This window comes from Sapajus apella, unplaced genomic scaffold (genome assembly GCF_009761245.1).
Source record: "Sapajus apella isolate SASKATOON/1434 unplaced genomic scaffold, GSC_monkey_1.0 scaffold40, whole genome shotgun sequence".
NCBI classification, from domain to species: Eukaryota; Metazoa; Chordata; class Mammalia; order Primates; family Cebidae; genus Sapajus; species Sapajus apella.
The window spans coordinates 7,982,246-7,999,279 of NW_022436980.1; the positions used below are offsets into that span (position 1 = coordinate 7,982,246).

The 17,034-nt window shown below is 39.4% G+C and overlaps 2 protein-coding genes across 9 annotated transcripts in view; one reads left to right on the forward strand and one right to left on the reverse strand.

Moving 5' to 3' along the window:
• GTPBP8 (GTP binding protein 8 (putative)) overlaps window positions 1-1,579 on the reverse strand; it is a 35,253-nt gene extending 33,674 nt beyond the window's left edge. For 5 of the 6 annotated variants that reach the window (XM_032299077.1, XM_032299076.1, XM_032299075.1 and 2 more), the window contains exon 1: window positions 579-988. In XM_032299077.1, the coding sequence (XP_032154968.1) occupies window positions 579-914 (336 nt within the window). In that variant the 5' untranslated portion in view covers window positions 915-988. Of the gene's footprint in view, window positions 1-578 lie in introns of all 6 variants that reach the window. The other variant, XM_032299071.1, reaches the window with a different exon arrangement.
• Window positions 1,580-15,350: 13,771 nt separating this feature from the next.
• The window catches only part of CD200R1 (CD200 receptor 1), a 54,735-nt gene continuing 53,051 nt past the window's right edge, over window positions 15,351-17,034 (forward strand). The window contains exon 1 of one of the 3 annotated variants that reach the window (XM_032299092.1): window positions 15,351-16,946. In XM_032299092.1, coding sequence (XP_032154983.1) covers window positions 16,880-16,946 — 67 coding nt within the window. In that variant the 5' untranslated portion in view covers window positions 15,351-16,879. The remainder of the gene's footprint in view (window positions 16,947-17,034) is intronic. The other 2 variants (XM_032299091.1, XM_032299090.1) reach the window with 2 other exon arrangements.

Consider the following 17,034-nt stretch of genomic DNA (forward strand, 5'->3'; position numbering starts at 1 on the left):
TCTAAAAAAAAAAAAAAAAAACTTTCCACATTATTGCCACTAGAGATTATTATTTTTGCACATGATAGGAAGTTTTGGCGAAAGTTAATTATTGATAAGGATCATCTCATTTGTGAAACTTATTCGTTTCCTATGGTTCACTGTCTAAATTCTGTCTGATTTGTCTGGCATGTTTTCCCTACTTATTTAAATAGGGGGAAAAAAAAAAAGACAAGTTACTATTTTGAATGCTTAGTTAGGGTCTCAAAATCTTTTGAAGTATTAAGTCTTCTATATTCATTCCCAAATAATGTAAACTGTATCCAGGCAGTCTCTGGCTTACAGTGGGTTGACTTAACGATTTTTGACTTTACGATGGGCTTATGGGGTACTGACTGCATTTTCTACCCACGATGGATTTCTCGGGTATCCCCACGTACATGGAGCATCGGCATATCCTTATTTAGTTAAAATAATATATGCGCCCACACAAAGCTAGAAAATACAACAGCAAAATCACCCGCTAGCCCCATGGCAGAGGCAGTAGTTAGCGCTAGGACGCCGGAGCGCAGGCAAACCGTGAGAATCGCCGCTCTCACCTCAGGCCGGAGGAGGTCCGGGGCGTGGTCCATACGGATGGCGGAGCTGACGTATTCGATGCGGTTATGTTCAGTGGCCTTGAAGACGCTCTCCGCCCTCGCGATGTCCTCGGGGCTCGGGTTAAAAATCCGCAGGTGAAGGTCTTGCCTCCTGTCGGGGGCGAGGTACCGCTCGACTTCCTGCAGCGGGTACAGCAGCTTCCTCAGCTGCTGCTTCGGAAGCCGCAGCACCTCAGCAAAGGCCTGGGACGTGCTCTGACAGCGGCTCAGTCGCCTCAGCACCGCAGGCATTTCAAAGAGCTTTTCCGCTCCCAGCCGCAGCGCGGACACCGCCATCCTGCCCTCCCAGAAGGCCGGCGGCGAGACTTGTCCTGGGGCCTGGGTTGCGCGTGCGTGGCCTCCCGCTGCCGCGACGCCTGCTGGGAGTTGTAGTCTCCTCTGGCCTCGCTCTTCCTGTCTAAGCTTTTTGCGTTCAGTGCGCGGGAGGCGGGTGGAGGCAGGTGGAGGGAGGCGGTGACCCACGGGGAACAGCTCACTGGATTTCTTTAACACCTTGCCCTTAACGATTATTTCTTACTGGAAGGATGTTTAACGGTTTCCAGAGGTGAAAGACCTACCTGGTCATGTGGCCCTTGAGTCTCAAGCGAAGGACTAAAAGTGTGAAACTGATGCGTTCCAGGCACATTTGATTTTCACAGTTTCTGGTTATCTTATTAACCATTGACGTTCATCATACGTCCACATCACTAGAACAAACACTTTTGCAAAAAAGAAAAGTGCTGGTGAGAAATGTTATTGAAATAACACCTCGTTTTCGGGAAAGGGACTGTTTGTATTTCAGCCTTCTCTGTAGCTGCAGGAAATGTCATCAAATTTTAGAGATTTCTTACAAAAACAGTTTTGCACAGATGGTACAGAACTGTTTCGTGGACGTTTCATAATATGACCTTATTTCTGCCTAAAGCCGATCCGTGCTGGAATGGGAGATAGAGATATCATAATGATGAAATGAATAACTGAAAAATATTCACTTTAAAAAAAAAAACCTAGGTTTTCTAAATCATCAGCAGCAAATAGCAAAGAAAGGGTAACTCATGCCTCTTGAGCTATTTCCCAGGTTGTTGAGTAACTAAACAGGACAATTGAATAAATATGATACAAAAATTAATGAAGAGACTCAACGACTTTGAGGGCAGCCACTACAGCAGCCTGATGTGCTGCTGGCTGGCTTTTTATTGATCTTTGCATTAGGGTTTGGGGTGCCTTTCTGTTTGCTATTCTCTCTCCTCCATATATAAAAGTGTATATAACACTTCGTTATATACATCAGAAATTTGGGATTCTTATTACTATGTATGTAATATGCTTTGAAAGTGCTTTTGCATGTGCCATTTTGTGTTCAAACATTGGAGCCCCAGGTTTGGAATTAAGGGCATGAAAGAGTTTTCACAGTTCTTAGAAAGGTTTTAGAGGTGTTCCAGGACTAATAGACACATTTTAGAATTATTTGACAAGACAGTTTTTGCAGCAAATTGTCTTGTCATGCAAAGTCTGAGGGATCACACAGTCTACTGGAAAGAAATATGACTAGTAAAACCACTTGACAATTTATCTTTTTTTCTCTTTCACTTCATCTTTAAAAAGCATCTATATAAACAAAGCATATAAAACGACAGAAGGATGGTTTAGAGTTAATAATACGTTATTATGTTTTCCCTCAACATGATTAAACTCATTCCTAATTTGCAGAAGTTCAAATATGAAACATGCATAGCAGTGAGACCTACTAGTGAGAAGGGAGAAAGCTAGAATCGGGAGGAATTTGTTTATAATAACTAACTCCATGGTAAAGCTGCATTGGAAATAATCTGGTCTACAGGGAATTGTCAAAGTCCATGAAAAGAGGCTCACACCTGTAATCCTGGCACTTTGGGAGGCCGAAACAGGAGGATCGCTTGAGCCTGGGAGTTCAAGACCAGTCCGGGCAAAAAAACGAGACTCTGTCCCTGTAAAAATTTAAAAAAATAAAAAAAAATTAGTATTGAAGGGAATCAAGTCTGGTGGATAGGATGTTGCAACAGGACTTTCTGGATTCTGGCAATAGTACTGTGAATCTGGTTTTTGGCACCATCTTGGTTCCAGGTGATCTTTTTGTGTGTGGAGTAGGACCTTAGCCAGTAAGTGTAGATTGGGAGTCAGGGATCTAGCCTGCTAAATCAGGGCTAGGTCAGGGCTAAGATTCAGAATAGGGTTTTAGTCCAAGTAGGGAAAAGAAGAATTGTAGATTTGAAAACCTTGCCGTCTAATATGTGCCTCCCATTTACCATGTCCAAAATAGAATTTCTAATATTCTTGAATTGTCTCCTAATCTGTTCTTCTTTCCTTTTAAATGGCATCTCCATTCCTCCAATTGATCTAGCCAAAAGTCTTGGAAGAAATTCTGGGCTTCTTTTTCTTTTCCCCCAAGTCCAAGTTGTTAGCAATCCTCTTGGTTTTACCTTCAAAACATATCCTGAATTGGACACTTTTTAGACATCTACTGCTACCACACTGATATAAGCCACCATTATCTCCCACCTAGATTACTGCAGTAACTTTCAAATTGATCACCCACCTTTGCCCTTTGCCCGCTTCAGTATATTTGCAACATGATGATACGGAAGGGGGAAAGGGAAGTGCCAGGAGGAGAAGGGCAGGTCCGTGGCTAGAGCTCCGTCCCTGGCCTGTGCCCACAGACCTAGGTGAGGAAAGGCACTCCTGGCTTTGTGCCCAAATGTTGCATTTCCCAAAACCACCCTGGTCTGCCATGCCCTCATCCTGTGCCTATAAAAACCCTGAGATCCTAACAGGTAGATACACAAGCAGCTGGACGTTGAGAGGAACCCATCGATGGAAGAAGACACAGCTGCTGGATGTCAAGAGGATGTTGGCTGTCTGCCAGCAGGTCATAGGCTGGCAGAATGATGCAGAGTTTGGCCGGGGCAGTTGGAGGGACACTGAGTGGCTCAACTCCAGGGGAAAACCATCTCTCTTCCGGCTCACCCATCTGCTGAGAGCTACTTCCTGAGAGCTACTTCCTGAGAGCCATTTCCTCTTCAATAAAATCATGCACTCATTCTCCAAGCCCACGTGCGATCCTATTCTTCCAGTACACCAAGGCAAGAACCCAGGATACCGAAAGCCCTCTATAAAGGCAGACGGGTCTAATTGAGCTAGTTAATACATGCCACCTATAGAAGGCAAAACTAAAAGAGCACACGGTAGCACAGGGCTTCAGGAGCCGTAAACATCCACCCCAGACACTGCCGTGGTGTCGGAGCCCTATAACCTGCCCATCTGTATGCTCCCTTTGAGGTTTGAGCAGTGGGGCCCTGAAGACGTGAGTCACTCCCCATCACATGCCCTGCGAGGGGGACAAGGGTACTTTTCCCATTTCAGTGGCAGCAACCATGATCCAGTTAAACTATAAGCTAAATCCTCCAAGAGCTTCCTATCTCACTCAAAGAAAAAGTCCTTGCACTAACCTAAGAGAACCTACATGATCTTTCATTTTCTTCTTCCACTCTTGTCTGACTTCATCTATTTTTATTTTTCCCTTGTCTACTCCATTCCAGCCACACTGGCTTCCTTGGTGTTTTTCAAGCAAGCCATATACACACAACTGCCTCTGTCCTTGTACTCCTCCCTGGAATGCTTACCTCAGATAATCACATGCTTATTCCAATATGACTTAGGATGTATTTATGCCAACTTTCTGAGAAAAAAAGTGCCTCTGTTTTGTTGCTGAGGAGGTCATTCACCACAGAGTTAACAAGGTTTTAAAAATTTAATATGACTTTGACGGGTGTTATATACTTTATACATCATCCCTAGAATCAGCTTTTATTGCCAAAATTCATCTGCCCTAAATGTCATGGTTATACTCTGTCATGCTCAGCTGAGAACAGAGGGAAGATAGGTAGGGCAGAATCCTCTCAATTGTTCTGTGATATCTGCCTCTATAGTGAATGGCCATTGGGTCCAGAGTGATCCCAATTTATGTCCAGGTCCTATATGTTTAAAGCTTATGGAATCCATCTAAGACATGAAGCAGGTTGCATTGTAGTCCTAGATAAGTAGGGGACATTGGGGACATTAGAGAACTCCCATCCTAAGTTAAACATAGTTTGAATGCCCTGACAGAAGCAAGAGCGGGGACTCAAGCAAAACTTACTTCTAGAAGTAGAGAGAGGGAATGGATTACATCTCCATGTCTGATTTGCACCAGACCGTTCCTACCCTGACTTTCCCCCTCATCTTAACAACAGTAGTGAACATTTACTGAGTGCCTGCTATGCCAGGAATTTATCTGAGTACCAGCAAACCATGAGAAAGACCTAGTTACATTCAAATTGGGATCTCAAACTCTTGTATTAGGAAGAAAATATTGGGAGAAAGGAAGATGAAAGAGACTTTATGTGAAGGAGCATGACATGGGAGAACCTTCCACATATAACTTAAATTACTTAAATTGTAATAACTACGATCTGAATGAATAATTTAAATTTAAAATACATTTAATTATATTTTTCTCAAAATTTCTTTGCAACATTCATTTTAAAATTTTACTTTAGATATTACCTGACACATTGATACAAGTTTGTGGAACAACAAGTTTGAATTGTTCACCTAATTTCTTTCTTTTTTTTTTTTTTTAGAGACAAGGTCTCACTCTTTTGCCCAGGCAGGAGTAGGCACAATCATGACTCACTGCAGTCTCATCCTCTTGGGTTTAAGTGATCTTCCTGCCTCAGCCTCCTAAGTAGCTGAGACAACAGGCACTCACTGCCACCTTCAGCTAATTTTACAAAGTTTTGTTTTTTTTTTTCTGTTGTTGCCTTTTCTTTTTTTGTAGAGACAGAGTCTCACTATGTTGCCCAGGTTGGTTTTGAACTCCTAGCCTCAAGAAATCATCCTGCCTTAGTCTTCCAAAGTGGAAGTATTACAGGCCTAAGCCACTACACCCAGGTTTAATTTCTTAATTAAATTATAAATTATTATTCTTGAGATTTATTATTTTATCATCTTTCAAGAACTAGTAGAGACATATTTTCCATGATCTTGGAGCTTCTTGGGAGCTCATGAAAGCGTTGAGTTTTTAAAATACCTGATTAATGTATCTTTAGAGAATATATCCAACTTTAGAGAATTTTTTTTTCTTTTTCAGATAAGTTTTTTGAGCTTTCTTTTAAGGTTGCTCCTATTGCATTGACAGATTTCTCTAAAGAGATCTAGAGATTAACCATCAGACAGTACTCATATGTAGGAGGCGAGTTCGTAGAATGATTTGGGTTCTGGAGGAGGAGTAAAGGTTCATTTACTTCAAGGTTGTTTTTATCAATAGAGAGAGAAATGATTGCTTTAAGTGGTCTTAATTTTTATTATTTGTAATTTTGCATTTGACTCTGTGTCATACAAGTGCTATTAAAATAATTTGGAATACTATTTACCATATTCAAATTGTGTTTTTGTAACAGTAACAAACTCAGATGATTTTTTTTATTGTTGTTGGAAAATAGTATGGATTTTGCTGTTCTGAATGATTAATTCATTAACATTTTAATTATTGTCGTGTATTAAGCAAGGCTATTTTAGTGGGCAAGTTTACTTTGTAGTACACCTCTAGTTTATATCACGTTACCTTATTGGAAGTGAATGGAATGTTTTCTAACACCCTGAGATGAGGCAACATTCACAGGCAGATATGTTGATATATTTTCAAATTTTTACCTTATTCATAGGTAGAGTATGTCAGGTGTTCTCAAGACTAGCTCCCAAATTAGGTGAGCAAGGATGCACAGGACTCAGCATATAGTTGTACTTATGCCTATAATTTTCCAGAACAAAAGAATACAAAGAGCCTGGCAAAGGGAAAAGGCACTCAAGGTGAAGTTTGGAGGAAGCTAGGCACAAGCTTCTAATTATCCTCTAAGTTGCACATTAATGCAATTAATTCTGCCAGCAGTGAGTTGTAACAACGTGTGTGAAATGCTATCTGCTAGGAAAACTCACCTGAGCCTAGGGGTCCAGGGTTTTTATTGAGTGCTGCTCATATAGGCATCTAGTGCCTGTATGACTGAGGATAGTCACTGAAATTTGAGATTTGCAGAAGGAAAGCAGGTTCAGTATGTACTACGTTGTTAGTACAAATAGATTAGATACAATGAGCCACTCACCATGAATAGAAAGTTTTCTATTCATACAGGAAACTGTTTACCAGTCAAGTTCTCAAACGTCAGCCCAGCACCAATCTTATAAACAAATCTTTCTAAGGGTAGCAGCCATAGGCCTGCTATGTGAACTGTTTTCTGCACATAAATTAAAAGACGAAAGCATTTAAAAATGAGAAGTTTTTCATCTGCACTTATTGTGAGGTTGTATACTTGTAGGAAAGATGTATTCCAGGTCTCGCTCTAAATACAAGTGATTTTTCCGTAGATTTTTGAGAAAAGTGGGACAGACCTTCTCTAGTCATTTTAATAGCACATGGCAAAACTAGAATTCTTCCTGTGGAAGGAGGTTATAATCAAAGCTGCTGTCTCAGTCACCTGTAATAAAGTATGGGGCCTCTGGAGACGAGTGCAATGAATTGGTGATTCAACTGGTATGAACAGTACGTTTAGCTGGAGTTGACTGCAGCAACATCCTTGAACATTCCCTCCAACCTCCTTCCCCATCCTCCTCTAGGGGCTGGACATCAGATTCAAAAGATGTTTTGTGATTACTCTCTAGAAAGGAATAATGCCTGGTGTAGTAGTACTAGGTGGTTACCTCATAGGCAGGATCTCATGGGTGGTGGGCGCACAAGTGGTTGAGCCCAGAATGCTGTGATATATCTTTCTCCTGACTAGACTAGTACAGGCCAGAACCTAGCCTTTCATTCCCCTCTCTAGGTAACCGTTATTTACCAAGATAGCTGATCTTTTTTTTAAGATAGCTGATTTTACCATAATCTTATAATCTTACAAACTCACATTATGAACCCACAAGCACTGGAAGAAAAAAATAATTCATTCTAGAAGTAATCAGAATGAATGGACCTGGTGGACAAAGCATTTAAAATCAAAACAGAAAATATCCTCAGAGGTAAGGGAATATGTAGCAAACATGAAACAGGAAGCTTCTAAGAAGTACCAGTTGGAAATACTGGATAGGAATGATATTATTGTTGAAGTAAATTTCTCAATGGATATGTTTAATTGTTGAATAATATTATCAACTCAAAGAACAAAATAGTGAGCAGGGTAATTAGATTGGAGAATATTCCAAAAATTATTAGGAAGGGATAAAAAATATAAAAAATTAAAAAGTTAAGAGCTGTGAAGGTGAAAAGAAGAAACTTAAATAACAATATTATAAGGGTTGGGCATGGTGGATCATGCCTGTAATCCCAGCATTTTGGGAGGCCAAGGTGGGTGGATCAGCTTGAGGCCAGGGGTACAAGACCAACGTGGCTAACATGGTGGAGACTCCCTTCTCTACTGAAAGTGCAAAAAATTAGCCAGTAATGGTGATGCACGCCTATAATCCCAACAACTCGGGAGGCTGAGGCATGGGAATTTCTTGAGCCTGAGAGGCAGAGGTTGCAGTGAGCTGAGATTGTGCCACTACACTCCAGCCTGGTTGACAGAGCAAAACTCTATCTTAAAAAACAAAAACAAACCAAACAATATTATGGGAGTCACTTCAAATAAATGAAAGAAAAGGAGGAAATTTGTTGAAAATGTCCAGAATTAAAGATACTTTGGGTAGGAAGCAGAGCACTACTTCTTACAGGTTTGATTGCTTTACCATATTTAGCCAAGTAAAAGATAGAAATATTAAATCAAAAAAGATCTTATCTACTTCCTTTTCTAAACACAGAACATTCAACTTTCAAACGTTTTAAACAGTTTCATATTTCCTACTTCTTCTTTTCCCAAGGTGAGATAATCATAACAGCATTCTTTAGAAAATTCCCCTACACACATTTTGAAATCATATTAAATCACTCCAAGTTTTTGGTAGTATATTAGATAAATAAAAAAGAAGCATACAAGAAAGAAAGATCACTAGTAGGAAAACAGTCATAAAAACGTAACTTAGATGTCAATGGAGCATAAATTATTTTAAGAAAAATGTGTTAATGTAGGCCTTCTGACTTTTAAAATTCTTAAATTTCATGTATGGAATATCTCAGCTTTTATGTTTCAACAACATAATCAATGCTACAAGTGACCAAAATAAAAAGACTTTAATAAAACATATTTCAGAAAGCTGTGATAAAATGGAAGCAGTCACTGAACACGAGTGTTCTGTGGCTTCTGGTATCTGTACCTTTTCGCTGCTGCCCACAGGTTAAATGATACAGTGATTTAGTTTTAAAAAACAGGCTTTTGAATCTGTAACTACAGTCCCCCTTTTCTTTCTTCTTTCTCTCTTTTTTTTTTTTTTTTTTTTTAGACAGTTCCACTCTTTTTGTCCAGGCTGGAGTGCAATGGCGTGATCTTGGCTCACCGCAACCTTCACCTCCTGGACTCAAGTGATTCTTCTGCCTCAGCCTCCCAAGTAGCTGGGATTACAGGCATGCGCCACCATGCCTGACTAATTTTTGTAGTTTCAGTAGAGACGGGTTTCACTCTGTTGGTCAGGCTGGTCTTGAACTCCTGGCCTCATGATCCACCTGCCTCAGCCTCCCAAAGTGCTGGGATTACAGGTGTGAGCCACCACATCCAGCATCCCCCCTTTTCTAACCCAGTAGAGTGGAGATGATGTGGAATGGTCAAATTCAAGAAACATTTTAAAGAAGAGACCAAAAAGACTTGCTGATAGTTGAGGTAAAGAATCAAGGGATGGGACTTTTACATCAGGTGATGCAGACAAAGAAAATTAGATTAGTCTTCCCTCTCAAGCTAAGTGGAAAATTTAGACATAATCATTTAAAAAGTCTACAGATGGCAGATCAGTGATCTGGCAAGGTAATGAAGAATTACCTCACCAAGATTCAGAAAAAGAAATACAGATTGGAGAAACTGGCATTGGAACTACTTTTATTCTGGGGATGTTTACTGATTGATATAGAAGAGCTGGTTGAAAGGTTAGCAATGCCTTTGCTAGCCTCTTGAAATGGCAAAGAGTGGTTTGGGGTAGGGTGGTGTGGATAATACAATCACCCTTTATATAGGGTCTTAGTCCATTTTTGTATAACTATAACATAATACCACAGACTGGATAATTTATAAAAGAAATTTGTCTCCTACAGTTCTGGAGGCTGGAGAGTCCAAGTTTGAGGGGCTGGCATCTGGTAAGGGCCTTCTTGCTGCATCATAACATGGTGAAGGGTATCACGTGGCTAACGAGCAAGAGTGTGTGTCAGCTCAGGTCTCTTTTTCTCTTCTTATAAAGCCAGCAGTCCCATCATCGGGGTCCCAATTTGATGACCTTACCTAATCCTGCTTACCTTCCAAATGCTGCACCTCCAGTCAGCATATGAATTTGGGAATTAGTTTCCAACATGAAATACAAAGGACACATTCAAGCCATAGCACATAGACTGCAACCTACATTTGAGTCATCTGATTGCACAGAAAATTCTAGTCCTTAAAACTGGATTAAGGTGATTCCTGATTGCTAATATTTATGGAGTCCTGGCAGAAGTAAATGAAATTCCTCTATGGAGGAAGACAAAATTTTGCAGGGCCTCAAATCATTTCCAATTTTTCTGCAATTTGAGAAAGAAATCACAATGCCTGGCACATGAGGTGACCACATGTCACAGAAAGAACCAATAGACATTTACCCACAGCTACTTCAAATATTGGAATGATCAGACAGAGACTTTAAAATATTATTTTTATATTCCAGGAGATAAAAGACTAGAAGTTTTGTTGGAAAATTAAAATTATTAAAATGGTAGCAGATTTGAAAAAAAGAATCAAATAGCATCTGAGAACACAAAACAAAAAATAGAGTAACCAAAAACTAAGAGGCGAAACTGAAGTTTGAACCCAGGAAGTTCAACTTAGGGGCCATAATAGTAACAGCTACTCCCAAAACTAGATAAAAAATTGTGACATTCTTAAACTGCAAATTTAACTATTTAGAGTTTAGCCAATTTAAACTATTTTTCAGTTATTCACTGAAAACATTACAGTATCTTATAAAAGATAGACAGTGTGGTAAAATATGTAATTTGGGGACAAAATTTTCAGGCCACTGATATAATAAAACCATGATGGATCAACAGAACATTCATCATTTCTTTGAGAAAAGCCCAATAAAATTTGAATAAAATTTCAGGCAAATACAAGATTCTTTGACTGATATGATTTTCATGTTTCATATCCTTTTGTTAGAAAGTTATATAGAACTAATTTATTTATTAATTAATACTGTCTGAGACATTTAAGGTACACCCACTTGACTCAGTCTGAAATATTTCCTTTTAAAATGTTCCGCTCTTCTTGACTTTGGTATCAGGGTGTTCTGGAGATCAGATGATACTTGTTTCTCTTCAGCATGCTTTGCCTTGATGTTAGTTTTTAGCCAAGGTGTATGACTGGGCTTTTCATTTTAAAAATTTATTTCTATATCTTCTGGACTTCTCAGTTGACACTTACAGAAGAAAATTACCTGACTGCTGCAGGTAGGAAATATCTTAATGCAGAGCTCCTTCAAAGTTATATTTTTGGCAAGATTTTCCATTAATTTGGTTTCTTGGGAGTGAAAGACAATTGGCTGAGTGGAATATCATTGTATTTGAGACTAGAATTACAGTAGATTATTTTCTAACATTTATTCAATTGGCAGACACTGTGGGGTACCATCAACCCCCTTCAGTGAAGGACTTTGTTGCTCCATTGTTGATAGTGTTTTCCACAGTTCAGGGGCTGGCCTCTTCATGGATTGCCTTACCCAAGGATAGATGCAGAAGTGTAAAGATCTGGCCATTTCAGGCCAAGAGAGGACAACTCTAAGGGGCAGTTTTAGCTCTAAAGCTTCCCATAGGGTTAGCTGAGACTGGTGTGGGCCTACCTTACAGTTTGATTTCCCCTATTCACATCGGTTTCTGTTCCTTCTTATCCCCAACTGATGATCTGAGGTAACTCCTTAATATAATAACACTGTTTCACATTAGACTCCATCTTAGAGTTTGCATTCCACAGTACCCAATGATGGCAATCTTCCCAAATTTTCATGCAATCAGGTAGGGAATTTGACTTCCATCCATCCATCCATCCATTTCTTTACACTACTGTTTTTAAAACAATTCTTAAATTTTATTTTATAGAGATGGGCTTTCACTATGTCGCCCAGGCTCATCTCAAACTCCTGGGCTCAAGTGATCCTCCTGTCTCAGCTTCCTAAACTGTTGGGATTACAGGCATGAAACAGCATGCCTGGCAGCACTGTTTTTATTAAACCATTCTGGCAACTCAAAAGATTAATTTTTCAACAACATTTCTTCTAGGTATAATATCAGTACTATCCAACAGGTAGTCATTTGTTATGTTTCAGCAGTTTCCAAATGATGTAAATTAAATGTATAATGTTTAGGCATGTTAGCATACTTTGTGATCAAAATCTTATTTTTGAATTTGCTAGATGCATTTACAAAAATCTTAGCATTGGTTTCACCAAATTATCTCCAGGTGGCAGCAGAGAGCAATCTTAATGCAAATAGATGATTAGGAACAGCACAGGGTTTGCTTATTTACTTAAGAAAACAGACCAATTATGAGATGGTAAGGGTGTCTAATTGGAAGAAGGAGTGAATGAATAGATAAATAGATTCAGTAGGGGTTAGAAATGTTGGAGATGTATTGGAGACAAAACCGTTACCACCTTCAAAAAAGCAGGTAGTAAAGGAGAGACTAATTAGCCTCATAGTTTAAGAAGTAGACTTTGGAGTGAGATTTCTTGGGCTTGAATCCTGTTTCTATCATTTTTCAGCTGTGTGGCTTTTGACACTTTATATAACCTCTCTGCTTTGAGTTTCCTCAATGGCAAATGGTATTTACTATATAGGATTGCTGAGATAATTAGGTAATATTTATAAACTGCTTAGAACGAGACTCGGGTGTTGAGCTTAGGGCTTGATAAATATCTGCCATGGATATGACCAGTGAGATTTGCAGTGGATATTTAGCTGAATATAAAATGTGATTGCTAATTTCTCTATTCTGATTTGGTTTTTTATTTTGATACTACCCACACTTAATTTTCAAATAACTATTTCTCAATTTTCCTTTTTGTATAATCTATAAAATTATAATAAAAAGTAATCATTAATTGCAATGCAACATGTTTTTTCTAACTTTTTAAGAATTTTCATGCATGTGACATAGATCAACTATATATTAGAGTAAAAATTTTCAAGAAAAATCAATATAATGGAAGGTATAAAAACAGAAATATGCATTTTGTGAGGCTCTTTTAAGTTACCGTTTAGTCCACTTAATGATTGCCCAGGGAGGAAGATACAGGATTTCAGACACGTCTTGAGAGCGTGAGTCAATGAAGGTTACAGAGAGGTGAACTGGAAAATAGAAAATGAAATATGGCCAGGAAAGAAGTCTTTTTATGCAATTTTATGTTGAATTATAGCATCTCCGTGGTAATTCATTGATTAAAATCTCTTGTTATTGTACATGGGAGCAGAGAGGAAGTAAAGAAAAGAGTGGAGTGTTGTAGAGTTTGAGTCCCTTGAAATTCTTTAGACTATTAGGTACTGTTCTTTATACCTCTGTGAAACTGGTATGTTAGTACTTGGCTAGCAGCAGGACAGGGTAGATTGAGGGAATTAGGACTAAGTGTTTAGCTAGTACATTTGTGTGAGAGTGTGTGTGTGTGTGTGTGTGTGTGTGTGTAGGGGGCACAGATGCATGTGTAGAGAAGGGTAAGTCAGGTCAGATGTCTAAGCCAGAGAGTTCACCAAAAGTAACAATGAAAAGGGAAGTAGTTATTGTCCCATTTTGCAAGGACACACATCCAGAAAATTCAGCTATGGTAGGAGGGGCAGGCAGGTGCTGAAGTTCTAGGCAGTTAAGACTCCAATACAGGAGGTGAATGGTAGGCAATGGTACTGGGGAAAAAAGGGTCTGGGGAACAAAGGGTCCAGGGAACAAGAAGTCAGAAATAAAAGTCCACGAAGTCTTTGCCATGAGTATTCAAGAGCCATGCAAAGCTTCCACATAACTGGGAGGAATGAAAGGGCAAGACTGCACCATTTCATCTTAAATGATTTCAGTTGTGGCTAAGTCTGAATCTGACATTGGAGAGAAAGAAATACCCCTGATTGGAAGAAGTTTACTTCAACAGCATTTATAGCTACCTAAATCAATTTTCAGTTTAGCAATTGATAAATTGAGTAAACCAACTGTGTTGGTTTGGGGGAATTATGGCCTAAAATAGTTCTAACTTACTAAAGCTTCTATCTTCTATGTCTTTTTGTTTTGGCTACTACAGCATTCATTGGCATTATATTGTTCTGTTTGCCTCTCGTATGCTCTGATTTGTAACTGGTATTATTGAAGGAGACCTGGAAGACTGGTGGAGTAAAAGGTTTGGGTTTCTGGCATAAACGACAGCTGTTTCTTCATCCTTTTTCACTCTTTTGCCTTGCTTCCTGGGTCCTGTGCCCAAGGGGCCCAACCAGGGAGAATTTGTGGCCTTTAGAGTTTTTAGAGCAGTGCATTACCAGACACACACATCTTTCTCTTATACTGACTTTCGTGGCATGTCTTTGGTGGATGATTATGTTAACAAACTTTTAGTGCCTTTATTGTTTTAAACATCCACCCTCCATAAAGGGTGGAAGGTGGGAGTTGAGTGGTTATAAGAATGGGATTTGTGGGTGGAGAGGATGAAGGACCAGGGAGAGAACCTTTCATCCTGTCAAATCTATTTTGCAAATGTTATGGCTTTTGATACCCATCACTTGATTCTTAAACTGCTGATTGCAGATTTTGATCTGACCTCAGGTGAGTGCTTGGGAGTGTGTCTATGAAAGTTGTTGCATGAAATTTCAAAGCAGAGGAGTTGAGTGAAAAGAACACAGGGCTAGAAAATATAGCACATTTTATTCCCAGCTGTGCCAACAAGTTGCTTTGAGGCCTTAGGCCATTTAGCCCTCCTGTGGTTTAGCTTTGGCTGTGTCATTGAGCAGACATTAAAATAAATGATCTCCAAGAATTTTTGATGACATGAGAAAAAGCTCATATCAATATAATGTAAACAGATACAGACTTGAGTAAGAAACTTTCCCAGTATCACTGGACTAGTAATTGCGCAACAGAGACTTAACCCAATGCCTATCTGTATCCTAAACCAGTGTGAATTTTAATTTTAATTTCTCTCTACTCAATGCAACCTCTGCCTCCTGGGTTCAAGCGATTCTCATGCTTCAGCCTCCCGAGTAGCTGGGACTACAGATGAGTGCCATCATACCTGGCTAATTTCTTTTTTGGCCATATATATATATATACACACACACATTTTTTTTTTAAGTAGAGATGGAGTTTGGAGTTTTGTCATGTTGCCCAGACTGGTCTCGACCTCCTGAGCTCAGGTAATCTGCCTGCCTCAGCCTCCCAAAGTGCTAGGATTACAGGCATGAACGACTGCTCCCAGCCAACTTTAACTTCTATGTGGTAGAAAACCAGAATGTTACCCATATTTTAAATGATGTACTCTCACTAATTTCCGGACACCTGGTGAAACATTAGACAGAAGCAAAGATGTTTTTATTATGGTCTCCCCATTGTCATAGCTCATACTGTCGTGTCCCATGCCCTCAAGGACTTGATTTCACTGTCTTCATCAAATTAATTAACTTGAAAAAAAAGCTTCAGAAGGGGAAAGGGGGAATATTTATAATGTTTGGCAAGAAGGAAGATAAAACTGCTAACAGAAAAAAATGCAGGCTGTTTAATCTTTTTCCTGTTTGCAATGTTTTCTTCCCCTTCCTGTACAGTTTTGCCTTGGTGTAGAAAATTCTTAGCACATAGAGGATTTCCCCAACTCTCAAACATAACTTAAAAGCATAGGAACTAGCCACCTTAAGGAAGAGGGTTTTTTTTTTTTTTTTTGAGGAGGAGAGTCTGAATTCCGGATGTGTAGCAACTAAAAGATGGGTAATTATTTCTAATTTGGTTAAAATGATCAGCCTAACTCTTCAAAGGTGAAAGTGACTGGCAATAAGTGTTGAATTCTGATAAATAGAATGCCCTCACTCACCCCTAACAAGATACCTTCATCCTAATTACTGAAACCCGTGAATATGTTACCTTGGGTGGCAAAAAGGACTTTGCAGGTGTGTTTCAATTAAAGATCTTGGGATTAGGAGATCATGTTAGATTATTTGGGTGGACCAAAAATAATCACAAGGTCTTTTAAAAGGGAAGTAGAAGGGTCACAGTCAGAGAGGGAGATGTAACCGTGGACCAGAGGTCGGAACGATGTTGCTACAAGCCAAGAAATGCAGGCATTCTCTAGTTGCTGGAAAAGGCAGAGAACAAACTCTGCCCGAGCCTCCAGCTGGAGTGCAGCCCTGCCAGCACCTTGATTTTAGTCTCCTAAGATCCATTTCAGACTTCTGATCTTCGGAACTGAATGATAAATGTTATATTGTCTTGAGCCAGTGAGTTTGCGGTAATTTATTACAGTAGCAATAGGAAACTAATACACTTATGATGCTTACAGAGTTGTGCGTTGACTTCCATTATAGACAGTAATTTCATACGAGAATTTTCAAGGAAAACTATTATAATCTAGACTTGAATACTAAGGCCATAATGCTCTTCAACCGGGGGAAACCTCTAAAAGTTATCATGATTGGAAAATTTACAAGGATGGGCCAAAATAAATAAATATTCTGTTTTACTTTTTAGTGTAAGTTTAGACAAATCTGTTTATTTTGGACATGTTCAATGCCTTGCTGTAAAGTTTATCTGTGTACAGCAGAAGTGAGAAGAGAACCAATGAGCTGAGAGAGAACTCAATCAATCTGCTTCCTCCGTCTTTGCTTCAGGGCTTCATACAGGAAATCTATTGCTGTGTCAAGTTCCAGAGAAAAGCCTCTGTTCTTCCAAGTTACTAATCAGGCTAAACCACATAGACGTGAAGGAGGGAGCTAGAAGGAAGGGAGTGCCGCGCTGTTTGATGGGCTAAGAGGATTCTGTACGGAGAAGTTGACCAGAAAGGGTCTCACCATGCTCACAGCTCTTTCTGTACCTGTGTGGAGGAAAATTACTGAGTGAAGGGCAGAAAGAGAGAAAACAGAAATGCTCTGTCCTTGGAGAACTGCTAACCTAGGGCTACTGTTGATTTTGACTGTCTTCTTAGTGACTGGTAAGTTCGAATTCTCTTTGGGAGAATGTTGAGAAACCTGGTTTCAGCTCTTCCTGAGTTTTTTTTTGTCTTTCTTCTGGGGAAATGC